Below are 24,590 nucleotides of genomic sequence, written 5' to 3' on the forward strand. Positions count from 1 at the left end.
TTGCTGCTTTGGCAATCTTCACTGTTAAACTCAACAATCATGATGATGTGACGAGTCATTTATTGATTCTTTATGATCTTGTGTTGTTTCTATTGCTTATTTTTTGTTGACGAGTCTCTAAATTGATAATAGCGTTCCAATCACACAGACAATTTCAGCTCTGTATCTAAAGTTTTATGCATAAAAAGATCATTAAGAATATTAATAGGTTATTGAGACTGGAAAAGCAGAAAATGTACTTATTATAGTCTATATCAGAGATTTATTTCATAACATCAGTGATTTAATGGCTTGAGAAATAAACATCAGAGTTTTATCTCTTCTTAATACATCTATTTCGTCATGCATCTAACAGAAAAATAAATGAAATAAAAATCAAATAAAACGTATTCTTGCTTCGTGGCAATTAATGTCGCAAGCTGAATGATTCGCTCGTCTGCGTTCGAATCTTCTGAGTGATTCGAAAGAAAAGAGTCGATTCAAACGATACGAGTGTGAAGCGTTTTTTGAAATCGCATCCCATCGGTTACAGAATCACTGAAGCTTCAGATGCTGATCAGAAGAAATCAGACGGAGAAGAGCAAAACCACAGGTGTGAGAGACTCAATATTCACTTTTAACCTGCTTTATATGATCTGGGATCGAATCTCTTTAAAACAAGACGCTGAATAGATCATTAGTTGATGTAGATTCAGTGCATTTGAACTTACAGTATGTCACATGAGTAGATTGTGTAATGCTTTTATTACAGTAAATCAGCTGTAACTCGGCATAAGACGATTTATTATTTTTATTTATTTATTACAAATAAGTTTTATAAACATTTATTTCAAACAATTCTTAACTGTTGGGGAGATTTGTCCAGGTCAGGATCATTATAGACTAGTTAAAACGAATAAATACATACATATACTTAAAATAAAATATTAAAAAAGTAAATTATTTTACTTTGATTAGTTGCCAAGGAAACATATTTTCATTTAGATTAAGTAGCTACTGAAATAATTCAAATAAATAATAACATAAATTATAAAGACGAATAAAAAATGGCAAAACGCACTACAAAAATACTAAAACTTTTACAAAATTTTAAATAAAAACTGATTCAAAATATATTTTAAAACGCTTAATTTTTAAACAGAATGTGTAGCTTGTAAACCGGTTGTTAACACTGATATGTGAATGAGTATTGCATTAGAGGTTAACTACACATCAAAATAAAGATCAATAAGCTTTAAGCATTCTTTTTAATTATTAAAACTTGAACATTTTGAGCAAAAAAGCAGAGAAAATCTAATTTTTATCAAATACTCCACCTGGATTATATTCAGTAATATTATGAAGGCGAAGATGGGGAGCGGGGTTAGTTGTAACACGTTTTTAAAATATTTCCACACATGCTATCATAAACAAATTTACAGTATTTACTAGTTACCATATCAACATTATATAGAGAATAAAAGTGCGACAAAAAGATATCGCTGAATTTATTTTACCATAGTAAAATTATATTTCTGGCTTAAGTAAACTTTTCATCTCAGCTTTTATTACTAATTTAAAATGAGACAAATCTGCTATTATTTTAATCTCCAATCTGTTATTTATCAGTTTAATGCTTCCATAACTAGCAGAAGACACGTTTTAAATTAAAGTTGCTCAGATGGGTAAGATATAACACTGCTTGCAATCTGCCCTGCCTGCTATTCTATGACATTACCGATGCAATTCATACTTTAATACATCTTAATGAGAAGCGACGAGAAACTGACAATCATTGTTTAATGTTCAGAAATTATTATTTCAAGACATGGAAAGTATTTTGGCTCGTTTATATGGGCCGTCCCAGGCATGGATGCTAACAATAATAGTAATATTATTAATACTGCTGTTAGCGTTGACCATCACATTATTTTTTATATGCATATGCTTACGTTATGAGATCACCCATTTCTGTGGCTTCCTCGCCTGTGTTTTTGATCGAGTGATTCTAGACTCATTCAAGAGATGTGTATTAGCGCCCCCTAGCGTATAACAGTGAAAACACGGAAACTTGGAAAATTCCTGTTTGGTGGGGAAAGAGTTATGCGATGTTTCTTTTTGTCCAGCAATGTTGTCAAGTGCTGCAGAAGCTCCATCCTCATCCATGAGCTCCTCTGATGTTCAATCATCAGCTACTAATGAACCGGAGAAGCATTCTGCTTCACAAACCCACCACCGAAACAAGAGCATCAGTGCGGCCCATCCTGCCATCTACTTAAACACCCGCTCTCATAAACTGCTCAGGAGAGCCATCCGGATATGGAAGATGCCGATTCCCATACTGAACTTCACCAGATCTTTGAAGCCAAAGCCCAGAAGCTTCCGACAGCAACTGAAGCGAGTGGAAATGCTTCGTAATCGGTCTGAAGACTCGAATAGTCCGAAGCCGATGACTCGCTCTGTCAGAGACCAGCAGCTGTGTAGCTCCGGGACAGACTCCTCTCCATCCCCCTCCAGCTCCTCCCTAAAGTCCCACCGCAGCCTCCGCACACGGCCGGTCCACATGCACCGCAGCCGCCGATATAAGAAACAGTTACAGCTCTACGGGATGCTGTCCAACAACAGGAGACGCAGACAGAGCGATGAGAAACCGCACAAGCTGGAGGTCAGTGACATGGACACTTATATGTGACCCTGGACCCCAAAACTAGTGTAAAGGTCATTGAGATGTATACATCATCTGAAAGCTGGATAAATAATCTTTCCATTGATGTATGGTTTGTTATGATAGGACAATATTAGTCTGAGATACAACTATTTGAAAATCTGGAATCTGAGGGTGCAAAAAAATCTAAATATTGAGAAAATCTCCTTTAAAGTTGTTCAAATGAAGTCCTTAGCAATGCATATTACTAATCAAAAATGAAGTTTTGATATATTTACGGTAGGAGATTTACTTAATATCTTCATGGAACATGATCTTAATATCCTAATGATTTTTGGCATAAAAGAGAAATGTATAATTGTGATCCATACAATGTATTGTTGGCTATTGCTACAAATATACCTGTGTTACTCATGACTGCTTTTGTGCTGCAGGGACATATATGAGCTGGAAATTACTCGTTCGCTTCTAAATGAGTGAATGTCCTTCATTAGTATCTACAGAGCCCTTAAGGAGACATGATGGAGATGGATAAATATGAGATGGGAGGAAAACATTTTTTCCAATGCTTTTGCGTTCACTCTCAAAACTTTTCCATTGCCCAGAAAAACTTTGCTTTAGTTTACAATTTGTGTTCTCTGGTAAAACATTTGCGTTCCACATAGAAACGTTGCGCTTTCCAGCTAAATTTTGTGTTTTTGCATTTCCTCACAAAAAGAAAACATTTGCATTCCTTCGAGAAACTTTGCTTTAGTTTACAATACATTTGCGTTCTTTCACAAAACTATTGCATTGCATTCGCTCACAAAACATTTGCGTTCGATCTTAATACTATTTACTTCCTGTCCTAAAAAAGTTGCGTTCTCTTGCAACACATTCACATTCGCTCTTAAAACGTTTGTGTTCCCGCAAGAAACAGCATTCGCTTGCAAAACTATAGCATTGCCCCAATAAACTATGCGTTCTCTCGCAAAAGTACAGGAATATAGGTTTTTCTACCACCTCATATTATTTCCGTCACAAAAATTATGAGAGCAAACGCAACGTTTCTCAAGGAGATGCTGAATTTATTTTATTTTTTTCACTGAAATATATATTTTTTACTCCTACCTCTCTCTATTTTTTACCATGTCCCTTTAAACCCAAAGTATACTTCAGTAATTACGAGTGCGAGAGTACGCACTTGTTGCGCATTAAATTTCTTTTGCACTAATCGGTTGTTCCACAAGGTGGCAGCACTGATCCGAGCCGTTGTTTCACAGTAGAAAACAAAACTAAAGAGACGGAACAACAACAGCAACAAGTGCTTGTTATGAGAGAGACAAAACTTTAGATTAAGAGTACAAAGATATGTTTATCGTTCATAACTTCTGGAGAAATATAGTGCAGATACTGGACTGAGATGAAGCTTTCTAGAGCGCATGATATCAAATGGAGAATCCTTTGAAAGGCTACTGTATACAAAAATGAAGTATACTTTGGGCTTTAGGGCCTCCGTAACTTCCTGAAGCCATTCGCTAACTGTCGTTATTTTGACAGTAAAGTGTCTGAGTACTTTCAGCGGTCACTGTTCAGTATGTCCTGCTTCGTCAGTGTCTTCAAGTTTTGTTTTCCTCACCGAACATCTCATCAGAATCTGTGTAGATCAGGACTCATGGATGTGTCAGTCTGCACAATTAACCTTTTCATTACAGGGTCAGTCATCACCTGCAGCGTCCACTTGTGTTAAAGGTCAGTCTTTACTAAATTTTAATATCATTTGAATGTTATTTGAATATATTAATTCTCCAAGTGTGCACAAAGACAAAATCAATTTGTTGAGGTTTCCAGGAGTTCTGGGTACATGCAAATATATACAAGAGAATAGAAATAAATTTGCAGTTATAAAAATAAAAACAAGTAATACATACATTTATGTGCACATTATGTACAACTGTATAAATATAAATATATTGGCCGATACATAGTAAGTGTCTGTCTATTTATTGCCTAACACCCATGTGGCATAAACACCATATAAATATCATTTTAGAGTTGAAACTGAGTTTATGATCTGTAGATATCTCCCTTTTAAATTAGTTAAAAATATTATTGTAATGAAAGACAAAACTGGCCAAACATACCCAAAATATAAACATGAATGTTCAAAAGTTTGGTTTCTGAAAGATGTTTTAATATTTTTGACAGATGTCTCTTCTGCATTTATTTGATCAAAAATGTAGTAAAAATGTGAAATATTTAGAAAATTTAAATACAGCTGTTTTCTATGTGAATATCTGTTAAACTATAAATTATTTCTGTGTATTTTCAGCATCATTACTCCAGTTTTCAGTATCACACGATCTTCATAAATCATAATAATATACTGATTTACTGCTCAACAAACATTTCTGATTATTATCAATGTTGAAAAATACACAATATTTTTGTGGAAACTGTGATGCATTTTATTTTTCAGGATTCACAGATGAATAGAAAGTTCAAAAGAACAGCATTTATTTGAAATAGAAATCTTTTGTCACGTTGTAAATGTCACTTTAATGCGTCCTTGCTGAATAAAAGTATGAATTTCTCTTAATAAAATTGTTACTGACACCAAACTTTGGTAAAGTTTCTGAATGAGCATTCTCACACATGTGATTTGATCTCACAGGCTCCTCTGAGATTCAGGATGATCACAGAGCTTCGTCGTCTACCCAGAGTCCTCCAGTGATCCGGGCGCCACCAAGAAAAACCAGTCGCCGGTTGTGGCGCCGACAGCTGGACAGCAGCAGTTCAGACAACAGCCCGATGACCGCTCACCCGATTAACAGCGTGAGACTGGACACACCTGAAGATCACAGACAGCGAGCTGGGAAAACAGACAAACAGACTCAAAACAGAAGCATTTCCTTTTCTTTTGCTGATGTTTCAAGGGAGTTTGATTTCCCTGATATTAATTCTAGTGTAATCAAAGAAGCTCCTGCACCTGCACAGAGAACCATTAACGGCCATGATTCCTCTGATCTCAAACTGGACGTCCAAACCAATGAGGAATCAACTGAAAAATCCCTAAAGATCACTGGAACGAACACAGAGGAACATGAGCGAGACTCAAATGAGCAACATTTGCATGAAAAGCCTGACACAACATCACTGGACTCTGAAGCGTCTTTAGTTTCACAGCTGACGATCTTTAAAGAAGATCTCAAACACTGTGAAGATGCCACGGAGATTAAACAGCAGATGGTTTCACAGGAGCCAGTTCAGTTCAAGAATCCTTCATCCATCAGAAACACGCAGTCTAATGCAGACGCTCTTCAGAAGCCAGACACTCCCAGACCCAAGTCAAGTGTGAAATGGAAGAACGTTATGATGCAGAGAGCGCTGTGTTCTTTTACCGTCCCGTATGAGAATCAGGATCCAACACACGAACCCTGGTGCAGATTTACGCTGGCAGACGATTCAACACACGCAGACCGACGTGACACAGACAGAGCTGACGTGACACCTGAATGTCCTGAGAAACCAGCTGAAGATCACGCCAAGAACGGAGCTGCAGGAGACGCTTTCATATCACAGTAAAGGAACAGCTGAGGTTTGTCAATTATTGATTCTTTCAATGACATAAATCAAGATATTCTATATTGTATTCATCACGTTATTAAAGGAATAGTTCACCCAAACATGAACATGTGCGCACTCTCAGATCATCTGAGATTAGGATGAGTTTGTTTCTTCATCAGGTTTGGAGAAATGTGTCTCAGCAATGGATGCTCTGTAGTGAATGGGTGCCGTCAGAATGAGAGTCGATAAAAATATCACAATAATCCTCATCACTCCAGTCCATAAGTTAACATCTGGAGAAGACAAAAGATGAGACAAATCCAGCATTAAGATGCTTTTTAATGAGTCCATAATCTATAATAACACTTCCTCCAGAGACATTTTCAGATCATTTTAATTTTTAGTTTAACTATTCTTTAAAGGCATGTGACTGTGTGTCTTGTGTACATGTTCTTTAGTCTGGACAAGAAAGTGTTCTTTGAATATTGTCCTCATTTCTGCAGATGTTTTGCCTTTATGCTTCTAAAATGAAGATGTTTATGTCCATTTCTAATCTGTTCCTCCTACAGTCTTCAGGCTGTCAGATGCTGCTGAATCCAGGGAATTCAAATGAAGACGAGAAGCATCACAAGAGCTGTTGGACATCAGGGACAGATTTTATATGCTTTATATTATATTGATTTATGTTAGCCCTACTGTGAACTGACATTTTTTGAGCATTGACATCTGTGAGAATGTATTTTTTTTATGTAATTGTAAAGAATGACCACATGATGGCAGTGTTACACAGTCACGCATTTTCACTGATGTGACCTGAAAACAGACATAATAAATATGAGCATCATTCACATTTGTTACACCAGTTTAACTTTAATATCATATATTAATAATCTAAATAAATATTTGAATGACAAAATCTTTCTATAAATATATATACATATATAATCATTAAGACGTGCGTATCACAATATTATGTTAAAAGTATTTGTTTAATTCACTGCAGGAAAACAAAGGTTGTTTTATATATTGGGAATTATTTTAAAGTGTTTTACTTTGTTTTGCATGCATCTGCATCTTACCTATAATACATTTGTTAATTAATAAATAATTAATTTAGATTTTAATATGGTAACATTGAGTAAAAATTGAGTTCTTGAGGCAAAACAAGTGAAGTGAAACTGTTAATCAGGGTTTCAGGAAACTGAACAGATTCTTCTTGGTGAATTATACATGATACAGTGCAGAAAAAAGTTTGGTTTCCAGCCTAGTCATCATCACAGGAGTTTCTGCATCCTCTTACGAATGAAAACACGTTAACACATTTGAACAATCAGTGTGATGCTCATTTGTTTGATGTTTAACAATTGAAGCACGTTTTAGTTTCTAAGTAACTCGAATGGCTAAAAAATTGATTATTTCCTCAACAAGGAATACATTACATTAGGAATAATGACTTAACAGATGCATGAACCACTTCAAACTTTTTGTGATTTATTTGCAGAGAATTGTGGGTTAGATGAATATTAAGAATTTAAATAGAGCCGACAAACAGTGAAATCCAAGCTTTCTAATGATTGTGCCTAGTGCATCTTTTCACAGGAAGAGCAAAGACTATTTTAGCTCACAAACAACCTGTGTTTGTTCGGAGGGATTCTGTTAAAGCTGCTGGGAATGTGGGTGGCATTTCTGACGCTTGCGTGAGCCTTTCTGAGCTTCATTAAACTGCCAATTGAACCTCAGCAAACCGCCTCACGATCAATTATAGTGCCGTGCTTCTTCTCAAAACTACTTGACTCACCTTCAGGAGGGATTCTCACGTTCTCTGTGCAGATGTACGACTTCAGCCCTGCATTTAGATCTGATCATTACTCGTAAAAGGAGTTTGAAGCAACCGGTTATTTCAAAGAAGAAGAAGAGACTGAGTGTGAGCAGGTCTAACAATCTCATTTTTGAACTTTTGCACCTGAGACTGAGACACAGACAGCCAATAAACTAGTTTTGGTTGGGTTTTGTTCAGTTGGTTGGTGAGATAATAGTTTATAAAAGGCATGAAAATCTGCTGAAAATGTGCTCACCCTCAGATCATCTGAGATCAGGATGAGTTTGTTTCTTCATCAGGTTTGTAGAAATGTGTCTCTGCATCAGTGTCTCAGCAATGGATGCTCTGCAGTGAATGGGTGCCGTCAGAATGAGAGTCCAAACAGCTGATAAAAACATCACAATAATCCACACCACTCCAGTCCATCAGTTAACATCTGGAGAACACAAAAGCTCAAACACATCCAGCATTAAGACATTTAAAATATGAGTCTATACTCCATAATAACTCTTCCTCCAGTGAAAAAGTGCATCTCCTGTTGTCTCTCACATCAAAATCCAGCCACATATATTTGTTTAGAGCTGTTTTGTCTTGTAAACGCTGCTTGATCTGTGCATATTTCTCTCCTGATTCAGACCAGAACACTTTTTCACTGGAGGAAGCGTTATTATGGATTATGGACTTAAAACATCTTAATGATTACTTGTGGATTATTGTGTTTGGACTCTCATTCTGACGGCACCCATTCACTGCAGAGCATCCATTGCTGAGACACTGATGTAATGCTACATTTCTCCAAACCTGATGAAGAAATAAACTCATCTCCATCTTGGATGGCCTGAGAGTGAGCACATTTTCAGCAATTTTTCATTTTTGGGTGATATAATTAAATCAGAATTATAAATGAAATGTCTCTGTATTTATTATAATGTCATTGCAGGAGAATTAAAAGTACTTGAGAGTTTCAACAGAAGAGAATAATTACTTTTTAAATTGTGACCTTTCCATTCCAAGAACAATAATGTTAATCTGCAGACAGTTTTCATGTTTTGATTATATGTGACCCTGGACCACAAAACCAATCATAAGGGTCAATTTTTCAAAATTGAGATTTCTACATCATCTGAAAGCTGAATAAATAGCTTTCCATTGATGTATGGTTTGTTATGATAGGACAATATTTGTCTGAGATACAACTATTTGAAAATCTGGAATCTGAGGGTGCAAAAAAATCTAAATATTGAGAAAATCTCCTTTAAAGTTGTTCAAATGAAGTTCTTACCAATGCATATTACTAATCAAAAATGAAGTTTTGATATATTTACAGTAGGACATTTACAAAATATCTTCATGGAACATGATCTTAATATCCTAATGATTTTTGGCATAAAAGAAAAATCAATAATTATACATACAATGTATTGTTGGCTATTGCTACAAATATACCTGTGCATGACTGCTTTTGTGCTGCAGGGTCATAAATGTTGGAGAACATTGACAATAGAGCAGAGACTGAAGTAAACAGCACATTCTGACAGACGTCCCAGATAATGTGGGAATGCAGTCATGGATTGAGAACGACGGTTGTCTCTGAACACTTTTTGAATCGGCACTGACTGAAGTAAACAGTCCTGCTGTGAATGATTTTTACTGGATTATGTGGCCACCAGACACTGCACATATGCTATAAAAACAAAACAAATATGAAAGATAGTAATAAAGGGAATAGAACAATATACACAACAGTAATTTGATTTTAACAGTGTTTTGGCTAGAGTAAGGCTGTGTGTATAACGTAGCCTATTATTTAGAGCTGATATTAAAACGATAACATCGGAGATGGGGAATATGAGTCTAAATGTTGATTTAAAATGCTCATATCTCTTGCTTTCATGCTGAGATGAGCAGACTGTTGTAATATTTGAGCTCTGTGTAAAAAAGTCTCTCCTGCTGTTTTTAAACCCTTTTGGGATCCGAGCCGAACCTGCATCAAATGTCAGCGAGCACAGCTGGGGAATTAAAGCTGAACATTTTTAGAGAGATAAGAAGAATAGAGTCTATAAAACTGGCAGCTTAATAGAAGGAAGGAGAAAGGTGTTTAATATTTGAGCAGGTGCTTTCTGACCCAAACCGTTTACAGAAACATGTTCATATTGTTTAATGACAGTTATCACAGCAATAGCTCTAGATAATTGGAGTTATGAATATGTTAAACATTGGGTAACACTTTATTTTAAGATGTCATAACACAGAGTAATTACCTAATTAAGTACTTAGTAGTAGCTGTTGTACTTGCATGAAACAAAATGTAACTAAGTTATGGAACAGCCTGTACTTACAGTTTGTAATTATGTAGATGTAATAGGCAGCTGTTACACATATGTATCAAACCGAGTCTGTTACACAGATACTTATGCAACCAAAAGATTGTTACATATGTGTTGCAGACTTTATACAACGTAATTATAAAAGCAAGTACACAGACATAAGCTACTTTAAATAGTGTATGAATATTGTACTTAAGTGTGCAAGTATCTGTCTGTAACATGTGTAACAGTAGCTGTCTATTACATCTACATAATTACAAACTGTAAGTACAGGCTGTTCCATAACTTAGTTACATGGTAAGTACATTTTGTTTCATGTAAGTACACTAAGTAGCACTTAATTAAGTAATTACTCTGTATTATGACACCTTAAAATAAAGTGTTACCAAATATTGTATACTGCTGAATTTTTTTAATAAACATCAGCATGATGAGACACAGAAATTATAATGCTGGGAAAATCTTACTTGAAATGCTCTACTGATGGAAGAAAACAGCATGTTTCTACGTGTAAAATTCTTTTTGATGTTCATATTTGACCTCTATTTTTTTATGCAAAACAACCCCAAATTGCTAAAGAAACAAAGGCTGGCATAGATGCATGCTCAGAATATCTAGCCTATATTTAAATGAGATCTTTTTTTATTCATTTGCAAATTCTTCATGCATAAAATAAGACAGCCTGTAGGTTAAATGAGATGCTCTGATTCTGTATCAGGTGAAAAAAAGCTGTAGTATTTTTCACAGGTGTTGATTGAGAATCACCCACATACAGGTGCTTCATCATAACAACTATTATCTTTAGCTAGAAGGAAAAACAGCTGCTACAATGACATGGAGCATGAAATACCACATTTTCTCATGCATTGTGTGTTTAATACACATCAGATGTAAGAAAATCACTAATTGTTTCAGTCACACACAGCCAGCTGATAGCCTATATAAGCTTTTCTTGGATTTTGAGTGTTTAGTTAATATATTACTCTGAGAAATTAGTCTCCCACACAGTAATGTAACTCTAGTACTGTATGTCGACTTAATTATGAATATGTGAGTCAATTATAGCTAGACATATTGAATACGCGCTCTAATATATTGGTTTTAGCATTCATAATAAACGCCTTATTTAATGTAATTGTCATTTCTGTGACAGTGATTATTAATCAGCAGGTCTAATCATTAAACTAGATTAATTGCAGCACGTTAAAGAACATACGATTGTGCTGAGTGTCACGCGTGAACGTGATTCATTTCAGGGAACCGACTCCCTGAAATGAATCACATGTAGTGATTCATTTATAGGAGTCGGTTCATTTGAGTGGTTCATTTAAATGATCCGTTCAGGTTATCAGTCACACTCAGAAACGTCCTCTTACCAGTTAATATAAATTTACAAAATATAAAATATAATATAAAAACGAATCTGAGATCATTTATTCGTTTTATACCATAATCGAGAACTTAATTTTATTAATGCCTAGTGACTGAAAGCAAGATTTTGTGTGAAATATTACTCTTTACAGCTCCAAACATGTGTCTCGCCTTACAGTTTCTCTCCCAAACAAGTTTTCCATAATAGTCAAGTAAACGGGTTGTGAGTCGGTTCAAACGAATCAACCGGTTCGTGAATCGGACATCAGTGGCGCGAGACAGGCGCGCGCGCGCGGGAATCAATCAATCAGTGCAGAGTTGATCAGAGACGGACACGATCGTAACCGAGCTGTTTATACACTTATTTTATTCCACCACTGCCTTTACTTCACCTTTTCACCTGAAGGAGAGTAAGGTAAGATGTTTGTGACTCGAATTAACCGATAAAACGCAAATGTTATTAACTATTTCAGCTAACGTTACCTTGATCAGTTTCTGCATCTGAGGTGAAGTTGTGTCAGCTTTATCGCTCTGTTTGTACAGATCACTGCTGAATAATGTGTGAAAAGGTTTAGATTTAAGGATAATACAGTCTTAAACATTCATATTCCTATAAGAACAAAAAAGATGAGAGATGTGCGCTTTGTAAGTTGAGGCAAGCAATTTTGCGTTTATTTATGTAACTTACTAACCTTACAGTTTCTATAGGAATTAACCTTAAAGTCTTGGCTATTAATACTTCGTTATTAAACATTTCATATTTGTTGTCCTGAGTGGAATAAAACATACATTGGCATTCATTATACAGATGTTGAATGATCTGGGGCATGTTGTCACAAGCTTTTTCAGCTAATTTACAGTAAAGAAATTCTGAAATGGCAAGTTAGTACTAAAAAATATTGTTTTATCCCACATCAATTGTATTATGACAAATAAACACGTGATATCTTGTCCCAATAATAATGCAGTTTTAAGAATGAGAAAAATAAAACACAACCTGTCAGTAAAATCTGAGTTTGTGATATTGTCTTTTTTAGTTTGGATGACATGAAAATTCACAAAAACCACTCTAATGTGAGACTTTGCTGATTATTATATTTAAAACCTACATATTAAACCACTGCTTAAGAAAACGAGCATTTGTGTAATTGGACTTTTGATTAAAAACCTCGTAGTTTCTGAGATCTAGACCTGTGTGTTCCTTATATATTTGACCTCAGTTCTCAATAATGGTCTTCTAGCTCTAATCACTTCAGCAAACCACTTACGCTTCACAATATGAAAGATTTTAAAAGCTGCTCTGTCAACAGCGTTTGAATGTTTCTAACAGGATTTTTTAAAAATGTTTTATTTCAATGTGTTTTGTTGGTAAATGTCAGTAGTATTTATAGAAGCTTGTTTCCACTATGGAATAAAAAAAAAAAGTTTTTACTCACAATTAATTTTTTTTCCTCTCAATTCAGAAAAAACTACTCCGAATTGAAAAAAAAAACAAACAAACAAAACTCCAAATTATGAGATGAAAAAGTTACAATTACCTTTTGTTTATTTACCTTTTTTATTTATTTATTCAGGGGCAGAAACATAAAAACAGATTTGCAAGAAGAACAAAAGACTTCTGATTTTTTTTTTTCACTGCGAGAAACAAAACCCAAATCGTGAACTAAAAAAATCACAACGTTTTTTATTCATTAGCGGAAACGAGCTTCCAAATAGTATTAGAGCTAAAACTGAAGAAAATAATTTTGATGAGTTTGTTTATTTTTGTGTTTGTTCCCAGCGTTGCTTTGCATTCATGGAGGGTTCAGAGGGATTATGGGATGCTGCCTCCGTCATCATCTCAGATCTTGTCTCCTGCACCAACCAGACTAACAGCACCAACTCCAGCACAGCAGGGGGCATCGTCCTGTTTCCTTATTACCAGCATTCGCTGCCGACGGCCACGCTCTTCATGCTGGCGTATCTCTTCATCTTCCTGCTGTGCCTGATGGGAAACGGTCTGGTCTGTGTGATAGTCCTGAGGAACCGGCACATGAGAACCGTCACCAACATCTTCATCCTGAATCTAGCCGTCAGCGACCTGCTGGTTGGGATCTTCTGCATTCCCACGACGCTAGTGGACAACCTCATCACAGGTGTGGAAATCTAGTGTTTGATGTGCAACAATATTTACCTGTGCGAAACTCACTGTTGCTACTAAGGTGTTTGCCAAGTATAGAACAAGTCTGATCCAGTGTTTCCCACAGGTTTGAAGGCAATGTGTGGTGGTCAGCCCGGGGGGGGGTGGTTAGATGTTTGTCCGGGGGGGGTTGCAGATGAAAAGAACGATTGGATCCCCTAAAGGGATTTCCTAATTCCTAAAGGTTAATAATAAAAAAAAACTGTTAATAATTGGTTACACAGAACTTTATTACTTACGTTCGGGTCCAGTCGGGTTTGAAAATAAATGACTCTGGTCTAATTTCATCAGGTCTGTCTCGGGTTTGTCAAGCCATGTTAGCAACTTGAAAATACATGCCAGAAATGTTTTAAAACATGTTAGCAAAATTGACTTTCTCTGACTAAAACCTTCAAACTTAAAGCTTTTAAAGTAATTTGAAGCATTCAGACAAGGCTACATCAACAGTTTGTCATCAAACTTTCTCTAGTTTATTAAACTGAATTTCTAGATTCAATGTGAACATGTTTCTGTTGTTGTCAGGTTGGCCTTTCAGCAACACGATATGTAAACTGAGTGGTCTGGTGCAAGGAACGTCTGTCTGTGCCTCCGTTTTCACATTAGTCGCCATTGCTGTGGACAGGTAAGTGTTTATAATTTTGAGAAAAATGAAATAAGCATTGAACAAACAAATGTTTGAGAAGGAAACAATAGAGCAGCAGTATTGTCAGTCGTGGCTCGTATCTGAAGTGTGCAGCTCCGCTGGAAGTACTAATTAGCACATTGTTAGAGCTGATTGAGGTTTAGACTCACGAAACGCAGCGGTGAACTGCTGGTCATTATGACGGCTCTTACATGATGCTGTTTCTGATATGTGCAGAAAACATTAGGCGAGAACTGTAAAGGGTGAGCTCAGCAGTACTTGCAGGTCAGTGTCATCTTTGGAGAGATGCTGAAATATTTCAATGTTTTGATGCTGTGCAAAGCTTTAACCCTTTTACCTACGTACAAATATATAGACAAAAATGAACTGAAACTTTTGTGAAGCAGTTCAGTGCCATCATTCATCAGTAAATGATGATGGAGAAAGAAGTTATTGTACCATTTTCATGGATTAATTATCACAATCTGCTCAAGATGTATGAAATATAAGTGAAACATAATTATATAAGCTTAAATTTATGTTAAGTGTAATTCATTAATATAATTTTAGGTCTATTACATGCATGTATATTTGACACACACACACACACACACACACACACACACACACACACATATATACATTAGGGGTGTAAATCGGATGGTTCATCACGATACGATACTATATTGATTCTCATAACCAGCGATACAATATTTGCAGATACTTCAAAAAATTCTACTATACTATTTCGATATGATTGGATACAGGAGAATATTGATCGATATATCGATATTATAATATTACATATACTATACACCTATTTTAAACAACCATCTACATTTTTATTAAATCAGAAATGCAACCAAAACATATGAACATTTATCTTAAATTTTCACATCCCGTTCCTCAATTGGGACATTCACAACAAAAAATAGGCCTACACTTTTTTCTTTTTTTTAAATAAAGAAAAATAAATAATTGGAAAAAAATAACTGAAGCAAGTTACACACAAGATCAGTTATCTTAAGATATGACAACAGTCAAGACAGTCTTTCAAAATATGCAATGTGTAAAATAATGTAAATCCTCATTATTAAACAACACAAATGAGGTACTCAGTAGGAAAAATACATTAACAGGACTCTAGACTGCGACCATTTTTTGAGTGTGCGAGTAAAAATTTGACGTGGTCCAACTTGTGCGAGTGCCTGGTCTGCGCTGCTCCAAAGCGTCTGCTTCATACAGAACGTGCTGCAGAGCTACACTGTAGCAGGAGTCAGATTTCACTGATCACATGAAGAGAGGTGCTTTCAGAGCGAGCGCTTCGTGGGTAGAGCCTGGTTTATACTCGCTGCGTCAGCACGAACACGAAGGTGCGCGCAGCGGACGGAGCGCAACGGAGGGTTTGGTTTTCAAACTAAAGTAAAAGACCGCTTCTTAAACCAGAGACGGTGAACATGCTGGTATTCTTGTAGAAAAAACATGCAAGTCCTGTCAGCGACAGCCAGTTTAGTTTTACTCTTTTTGTTTTCGTTTTGAAAAGCTTGTTATCTTTGCTGTTTACCTCACGTTATGTTATGGAGGCTTTCTTTAATCTTTTTTAATATTATTATTTATTTGATTCCTCCGTGTTTGCTAAACATTCTGTAATTTATTAGTCCGTATATAATACAGCATGTGATGTGTCCTATGCCATGCCTCGTCTTATTCGTTTTTGTTAATAAATGTGTTGCAAGACAGTTTGTCATTGCAGCCTACTGTTTTCTTGTAGTTGTGCTTTTTAATTAAGAATAACAATGAATCCTCATTTTGTTTTAATCATTACATATTAAATACTATTATTCAATAGTCATTGAAGCTTTTGTCATGGTGTGTGTGTATATATATAATATTATTTTTTTTTTTTATCACAATATATAATTTCTAAGTGAAAAAAGTGTTGTCCTCCTAACAGGTTAAATAACTTTTATTAAAGATAATTTACTAAAAGACTTTATTGATGAAAGAACAATAGGTAACACTTTACAATAAGGTCCCATTTGTTAACATTAGTTAAAGCAGGTTAACATTAAAGGAACTCTCCACTTGTTTTGAAAATAGGCTCATATTTTTCCTATTTAAAACTTGACTCTTAGTACACGGTGTAACTACAGAAGACTAACGGAAAATAAAAAGTTGCAATATTCTAGGCCAATATGGCTAGTAGTCCCCAGCTATATCATAACTAGTTACCTTGCTGGGGACTACTTTCAGGCGCTGCGTAATATCACTGCGCCCGCTGCACCCAAGCAAGTTCCTTGATTATTACGCCGGAATGAGAGTATAGTTTTCTGTCAGTCTTAGTACACGATGTAACTACAGAAGAGTCAAGTTTTAAATAGGAAAAATATCGAAACTCTTTGGTCATTTTTGAGCGCGATGCTAATGGTCTAATCAGATTCAATGATCTATGCTAAGCTAAGCTAAAAGTGCTACCGCCAGACCCGGAGATCGGCTGAATGGATTCGAAAACGGTAAATCTCATCTGCTTAGCTCTTGGGGAGTTGGAAAATGAGCCTATTTAAAAAAAAAGTGGAGTGTTCCTTTAACTAACAATGTGCAATAGCTAATTGTTGCGTAGTTAATATTCTTTGTTAATGTTGATTAATAAAAAATACAACTAGTTAATGTTAGCTCCATTGAATAATATTAAGACACAACTTTTGATTTTATAATGTATTATTAAAAGTTGAAGTTAAGATGAACATTATTAATAAATGCAGTCATTGTTTTTTCATGTTAACTGTTAAGTGTTACTGAACAATAATAACGAATCAGTCAAGCTAGGCCCACTCCACTGTTCTCTATTATAGATCAGTGGATAGACCATGTTTTAGGGTAGAAAAAAATGTTTGAAAATAAATAGCTCACTAAGTTTTGAAAATAAATAGCTCATTAAATCTTTAAATTAGAATTATTTGATGCTAATGTGAAGAGTAAGCGGATATAAATATCTAAATGACAGTTTTAGGAAAGTAGCACAGCATCAGCGCCCTCTAGTGGCGAATGTGCATCATTCAGCGCGTCTCCTTCACTCGCCCCGCTTTTCTTCTCATCTGTGCTCATTTGAATTAAACCGTTGCCTTTAAAGTTTAGTAATCATATGAGGCTGTATCGCAATTTTTCCATAAACTGAATAAATTAATAAGTTTGTTATAGGCTACTGTATAAGTTAGGCTGTTTTGTATTTTGTATTGTATTCGCACTCATGCTCCTAAATACATTTTCCAATTCGCACACATCTATTTTTAGTCGCAAATGCGAGTGAGATGCTCGCACTGTCGAGCCCTGGTCTAGAGCCCTGATTAATGTAGAAAAATAAAAATACAAAAATAAAGCTGTTAACTTTATTTGACTTTTTTTTGGCTGCTACTATGGGCTTAGTGCTAAAACCTTTTCTACTGATAACCAAATTACAAGCAAAACCGGAACCAAGCCATTCACACAGAACGCATATTTATTGCATTTTCTATAGGGACGTCTATCACCGTTACACTCGCACAAGAAAGTCATGTAAAATTAATGTAAGCTCAATTTTTAAAATAACATGTCTCAAGATTTTATGGTGGTTTTTCCCCATCCCACTGCATCATGTTTTTAAATGAAAAAAGTAGCCTACTCTTAGTCCTTAGTATTAAACTATGCATACATATGATGCTTTTTGTTTCTAATTGTTTAAGCAACGTAATTGTATATGGTTTATAAACCTTATTTTAAACATTATGAACTTTTTTCAAAGATAGTCGTGTTATTTGTTTGCTTTGAAGAAACGTGCATTAGTAATATTTTACTCGATGCGTCCTCTTGTGGCCTCAGGAGAGAAACCAAAAGCTTTTTTCCACCTAACAGAAATTATGCCTTTTAAATTTGAATATAATTTGAATATTGATAATATTTTAGTACGAAGTTCAAATTTAGTTTTTCAGTCAATTTGACATCCCGAGCGTCTTTTACGCTTGCGCTTCAGGCAGTCTTATCGTCCTGACACGTGAGTTTGAATGAGAATGCACGCGTTGGCGGTAATGCATAGACGGACATTGGTGAAAATGTGGACAGTGTCAAAATAAGGTATAATAAGATATCGCTATTTTACCATTAAAATTATAAATTATATAACATAAACTATCATTTATTTATTAATTAACATATATAATTTTATAATATATATTTTGTATATATTTAATGTATTTTATTATATATTATACAAATATTTATATATCTACATAAGCTTATATCGGTTATTCTAAATTTATATATATATATAGATAGATAGATAGATAGATAGATAGATAGATAGATAGATGTGTTTGTAAAAAAAAAAAAAAAAATTGTAAACTGTGTGTGTGTAATATTAGAGTAGAAAGGTAGAAAGCAGTCTGGGTTAATGTCCCCGTATGTTTAGTTTATTCACTTTATTGTCCACGAGTGGACATTTGTCTTTGGCTTCACCACACAAATACATTTAACATCACACAAATTACATAAAAGACAAGAAGTAACACAATCACCCCTGCTCACGCTCAAATCCCAGAATATAAAATTCTAACGCCCGTTGGGACAAATGACATTTGATACAGATTTTTCCTTGCTTGAGGTTGCCTAAAACATCTTTTTGATGATAAAAGCTGAAATTTAATATTCAAAGGATGAGAACAATCTCCAGTAATAACCTGTGGTTTTTCTTTGACTCTTGTTTGAAAGATTTCATTCAATTGTCTTTGTGGTTGTCCTACAATTGCACTAGTCTACTCTATCCAGTTTTTGCATTTCTTTAACTGGCAATAGTCCATACCACTTAGTCATATTAAAACGTATTAACACACTCAACAAGATTCTTATAGACCATCTAAAATATGTTAACTCAAATGTTGTAACCTCCTAATAAGATGTAATCTCTGCATTGCTTTTTTTTTAAAACATTTCCAGCAAATGTCAGTTTACTATCAATAAATGTTCCTAAATATTTAAACCTTCCTACCGTCTCTATTTGATGTCCATCAAGTATCAAAGGTTCTAACACTTCAATAAAATCTAGTTTATTCCTACAAATGAACTATTCCTTCATTTTGTTCACATTAATCTCCAGTGAACTCGGTTTATACCAATTTTGAAATAAATGTATGTAACTATAACACAGTGTGTCTCCCACTGTTCCAGCTTTACTCAACCGGCCAACAAGTGCCATATCGTCCACGTATTTAAAGAAGTTAAAATATGAATCCTAGATCTTAAATTCATTTGTATGCAACGAGAAAAGTAAGGGTGATAAAATAGTTCCTTGTGGAACTCCTGTATTTACAATGATTGACACCATATCATTAACTATTTGAGGACGATTTAAAAGAATGCCTTTAATCCATCAAATAAGATCACCATTTACTCCCAAGTTAATTAATCTTTGCAAAAGAATATCAATCCGAATCGAATTAAAATCCTAACATAATTTGTAGTATGCTGAATGTGTTCAGCTACAAAATCACATAAGGTTATAACAGCATAATCGGTGCCCCTCTTGTCCATATAGGCAGACTGAAGGGTGTCCAAATCTTTGACCACACGGTTCCAAATATGTCTTGTTAGTACTCGTTCCATACATTTACCCAACATGGATGTTAGAGCTGTCTATCTGAAATCTTTTAACTGATTGGCATTAGATATTTTAGGTACTGGAACAATCTTGGTTTCTTTCCATGAATTTGTAACCAGCCTACAATTTAACAAGAGCTGGAACAGTCGGGTAAGAACACCAGTTAGTTGGAAAACACAATCTTTTAACACACGACCCTTTAGCCCGTCTGGGCCAGGTGATTTATTTGGCTTAATGCTAGCAAGACTGGCTGCTTCATACTCTTCAAGTTTAATAGGCTCATATGCCAGAATATTAAGACACATTCTCTCACATTTGGTAGTACATTTCCCCCTATCAAACCTAGTAAAGAAGACATTTAAATCTTCTACAAAAAGTGCACCTTGTAAGGAACACACCTGTTTCCTCTTCTCTCTTCCATAAAACTATTAAGCCCTTCCCATGCCTTCTTAGCATTGCCTGTATATGAAACCTATTTTCAATCTTATCCTTGTGTTAGTTTAGCTTTCCTAATTCAACCCCTAAATCCCTTCCTTTTGTCTCTAACCAGTTCCTTATCACCATTTAAAAAAGCAGTTTTTTTCTCATTTAAACACATTTTAAGATCTTTAGTAATCCATAACCTATATGTGTTTTCTCCTCATCTGAAACCCAGGTTTCGCTGCATCGTTTACCCGTTCAAGCCCAAACTTACGCTCTTTGTCGCAAAGGTGTCAGTCGGGGTGATATGGGTGCTTGCTCTCACCATAATGTTTCCCTCGGTGTTAATGTTGACTGTCAACCAAGAAAAAGGGCATTTCATGGTTCACAGTGACAACAGCACATACCCGCTGTACTCCTGCTACGAGACTTGGCCTGACCCGGAGATGAGGAAAGTGTACACCACCGTCCTGTTCGTACACATATACGCCATTCCCCTGGCGCTCATCATGCTCATGTACGGCCGGATCAGCGCAAAGCTGTATGCCACAGCCATCCTGGCCAGCGCCGAGCAGCCCGATGTTCCCGCGCACGGCAAATGTCCCGCGTCTCAAAGAAAGATCAGAGTGATAAAGATGCTGATTGTGGTGGCTCTGCTCTTCATGCTGTCCTGGCTGCCGCTGTGGACGCTCATGCTGCTGACCGATTATGCCCGTCCAGACGAGGACAATCTGGAGCTCCTGACCAGCTATATATTCCCTCTCTCTCACTGGCTGGCCTTCTCCAATTCCAGTGTCAACCCCATTATCTACGGCTACTTCAATGAGAACTTCAAGAGAGGCTTCCAGGCTGCATGTCAGCATCAGGCTTGTTGCTGGGCCCAAAAGACGACGAGATTCTGCATCAAACAGCCCAGAGCTGGAAGCCCTTTGAATACAGTTGTTAGCGGCCATCCACTCAGCCTGGGCTCGAGAACGAACCGGATCTTCACAGAAAGTGACCTGACAGGATGCGTTCGCCTGGAGCTGGAGCACCGGAGGGTATCGATGGACACCAAGGGCTCTTCAGCCGAAGGGGGAAACAGCAGCATGTCTATAAAAAGGGAAATTCGCTTAGAAGCGATTGAGAAGGTGTCTTCAGCAGGCGGGAAAATATACAACGCCTGGGAGCGTTGAAACCACTGTAGACTGTTGTGTGTCAACCATCCTGATTAATCAGCTGACATTTGACAAGCTTCTGTTTTCAGTTTTCAATTTCTTAGTGACATTTATTTCTATAGCGCTTTATATAATACATTGTTATAAAGCAACTTGTTGTAGGGCCCTATGATTTCTGCAGTGCGGAAAAGGCAAATGGAATCGCGGGATCCAGTCATAAAAATACATTTATTGTATAACGCCGGAATGTCACAGATTTTGTCAAACTTAAAAAAAAAAAAAAGTAGGTCATTACACTTAAATTGCAATATGGACCAGTATCTGTAAATCTTTAAGCCCCGTTCACACCAAGAACGATAACTATAAAGATAACTATTTTAGCGTCCATATCAGAGGAGAAACTGAACTAAATATGAACTCTTTATCTTCTGTGCGTCTCTTCATGAATAAAGTCCGAATGACGCTTGCGGTGATTTCAGCCTCTGCCGTCTCACTAAATGAGGACATAAATACATGAACAACCTCTCCAGAACTGCTTTGAGACCGTGTTGACAACTAATTTTCAGGGGAAGTTGCTATAGGACGGTCGATTTGTTGCTAAAAGTTGCTAAATGACATTGATGTCGTTGCACGATGACATCATCACGTAATTACGACGCAAAAATCTCACTACTTTAAAAATATATTTTATATATGTTAATTTAGATTTGTAAAATAATATAAATACATTAATATTAAAATATAAATAACTTTTTAAATGCAACATTGAATTATCGAACACTTACAGTTTTTAACCATTACAAATATATATTTTTATTAGCTAATAAACTAATAAAACTACACATTCTGAACATTTATAGTTTTAAGCAGTATATTAGTAATTAGTATGCTACACTTTAAGAAAAGTCTGTAAAAATAGGGCACAATCTACTATGTTAATATTAAGGAATTTTCTGTGTTGATTTTTCAAGTTTTAATTTTTTTTTACCTGCGTTTTAAATTATGCATTATATTTAGTGTTTTTGGGTTACAGGGTTACAACGGATAATGTCCTGAAAAATTACTAGCTTTTCCATTTTTCTAGATACTTTTCTTACAGTGTACCAACTGATCAACAATCACAGGTACAAACTAAGGTGTATCATAAATGAACAATTATTCAGTTATTATTATTAAATTGAACAATTGAAACTTAATTCACATGTTGTGTGTACTGCTAGGCATCTTTGGTTTCCTCATTTTGTGTCATTTAGATGGAAATTGTGTGCCTTTTTATCATTTGAGTCACTTATCAAAAGTTGCTAAAAATTGCAGAATAAATTTTAAAAATAGCTAAATTTGTTGCTAGGTGCTTTTGGAAGAAAAAGTTGCTAGGGTAGTGTGAAAAGTTGTTAAATTTAGCAACAAAATTGCTAAGTTGGCAACACTGCTCTGAGAGTCACTTCATGAGCATTTTACCATTTCATTTGTGAGAAACTATATCATATACACAGAAACTTAAAAACGATTCATGGCAACCCGTCAAAATAAAAGTTCGGTTTAACTTGAAGACATTGTGCCAGAAACATATTAGCCTACTATTGTTCACTAGAATGTACTAATACTAAAATTATTAAAACTGTTTTTTAAGGAATAATCACAAAACATTTCTTCCATGTTTTAATTTTAATCGTAAATCCCTGTTGTTTTCCAAAGAAATATAAAGTTTTAGTTTTTCTGAAAACCAGAAATATTTAAATACATAACACATCAAGTCTGAGGAAAAAAAATTCATAAGGTTATTGTAAGAATCAATTTGAATAGTTTTTTTAATGCATTCAAATAATTAGATATGTTAAAACACAGAATTTGGTAGCATTAAAACATATGGTGAGGAAAAAAATAAATAAATTCATAGGGCTCTAAACATGTCATTTGTGTTAAACTTTTAATACATTGATGTGATTGTATAATTTGTATGATTTTAATACATTAGACATGCTTTTTGATTAATACAATTTTATTTAACCATTTAAAAAGAAGTCCAGAATAATTAAAATGGAAAACAATGGAATCCAGAAAAATTAAAACGGAAAAAACAGAACTTTGGAAAAAAACTCAAACTGATTTCATAGGGCCCTATTCCTAGTAATAAACAGGATGACAATCAATTGGCCGTTCGCAAAGACCTGCCCTCCTTACTTACTGTTACTATCCCGGACAAACAGTGCTTCTCTCGCACTACACACCATGTTCTCATGCAGTGAAAAATACAGAAAGTGTTTTATTTCAATCGCAGAACACACCATTTTTCAAGTTTAAGTCCACCGATGTTCATCTACTCGCTGGAGGGGATACAGCTGCGGATACTGGGCATGCAATTTACTGAGCCGACAATATAACGTGAAACCTATGAAAATGGTTTAAAAAAGCACATGGTGCCATAGTTTCATCATTTTACAGTGTCGCAGTGACCGAAAAAGTTTTTGGCCGTAGATGTCGGGCAAGTTGGCAGATAGCAGCGGCGGCACATAATATCCACGTTCTGATTGGTCAGATTACCTGTCAATCAAGCTCTTTGCAAACGGTCAATTATGGAGGAAATTCAGATTTTGCTGTAAACTAGCCCTAAAAGGCAATAGTGACATTTCGATCGATTAAACCCATATCAGTTGTTTATCTTTGGAAAAACATTATTTGTGCTAATGCTAAAATGTTTGAATTTTATTTATAAACGAACGTTTATTTTTATTTAAAATGTATTATAGTTTTGAAAAATATTTTTGAAAGTCTCTTCTGCTCACCAAGGCTGCATTTATTTAATCACAAATACAGTAAAAATAGTGAAATCGTGAAATATTATTACAATGTCAAATCTGTTGTCTATGTGAATGTTAAAA

General features: G+C 35.4%; 2 protein-coding genes across 2 annotated transcripts; both read left to right on the top strand.

Annotated features, from left to right (window-relative positions):
* Positions 1-530: 530 nt before the first annotated feature.
* Positions 531-7,102, top strand: LOC306865951 (uncharacterized protein). Its single transcript, XM_079410823.1, has 5 exons — positions 531-592; positions 2,106-2,644; positions 4,339-4,375; positions 5,298-6,221; positions 6,760-7,102. The coding sequence occupies exons 1-4, from the start codon at positions 550-552 to the stop codon at positions 6,206-6,208; spliced, it is 1,530 nt and encodes a 509-aa protein (XP_079266949.1). The 5' UTR covers positions 531-549; the 3' UTR covers positions 6,209-6,221; positions 6,760-7,102.
* A 4,906-nt stretch (positions 7,103-12,008) lies between these two features.
* Positions 12,009-22,182, top strand: LOC306865356 (neuropeptide FF receptor 1-like). The gene is made up of 4 exons (XM_079409913.1): positions 12,009-12,122; positions 13,488-13,842; positions 14,409-14,508; positions 20,790-22,182. The coding sequence occupies exons 2-4, from the start codon at positions 13,503-13,505 to the stop codon at positions 21,727-21,729; spliced, it is 1,380 nt and encodes a 459-aa protein (XP_079266039.1). The 5' UTR covers positions 12,009-12,122; positions 13,488-13,502; the 3' UTR covers positions 21,730-22,182.
* The last annotated feature ends 2,408 nt before the right edge of the window (positions 22,183-24,590 follow it).

Source organism: Barbus barbus, assembly GCF_936440315.1.
Source record: "Barbus barbus genome assembly, chromosome: 47".
In the NCBI taxonomy this organism is placed as follows: domain Eukaryota; kingdom Metazoa; phylum Chordata; class Actinopteri; order Cypriniformes; family Cyprinidae; genus Barbus; species Barbus barbus.

Excerpts from the sequence above, each read along its gene's own strand:
- LOC306865356 (XM_079409913.1), top strand. The coding sequence starts at position 13,503 with ATGGAGGGTTCAGAGGGATTATGGGATGCTGCCTCCGTCATCATCTCA. Across the intron at positions 13,843-14,408 it reads AGTGGACAACCTCATCACAG|GTTGGCCTTTCAGCAACACG; the intron begins GTGTGGAAATCT and ends TGTTGTTGTCAG. Across the intron at positions 14,509-20,789 it reads GTCGCCATTGCTGTGGACAG|GTTTCGCTGCATCGTTTACC; the intron begins GTAAGTGTTTAT and ends TCTGAAACCCAG.
- LOC306865951 (XM_079410823.1), top strand. The coding sequence starts at position 550 with ATGCTGATCAGAAGAAATCAGACGGAGAAGAGCAAAACCACAG. Across the intron at positions 593-2,105 it reads GGAGAAGAGCAAAACCACAG|CAATGTTGTCAAGTGCTGCA; the intron begins GTGTGAGAGACT and ends CTTTTTGTCCAG. Across the intron at positions 4,376-5,297 it reads AGCGTCCACTTGTGTTAAAG|GCTCCTCTGAGATTCAGGAT; the intron begins GTCAGTCTTTAC and ends TTGATCTCACAG.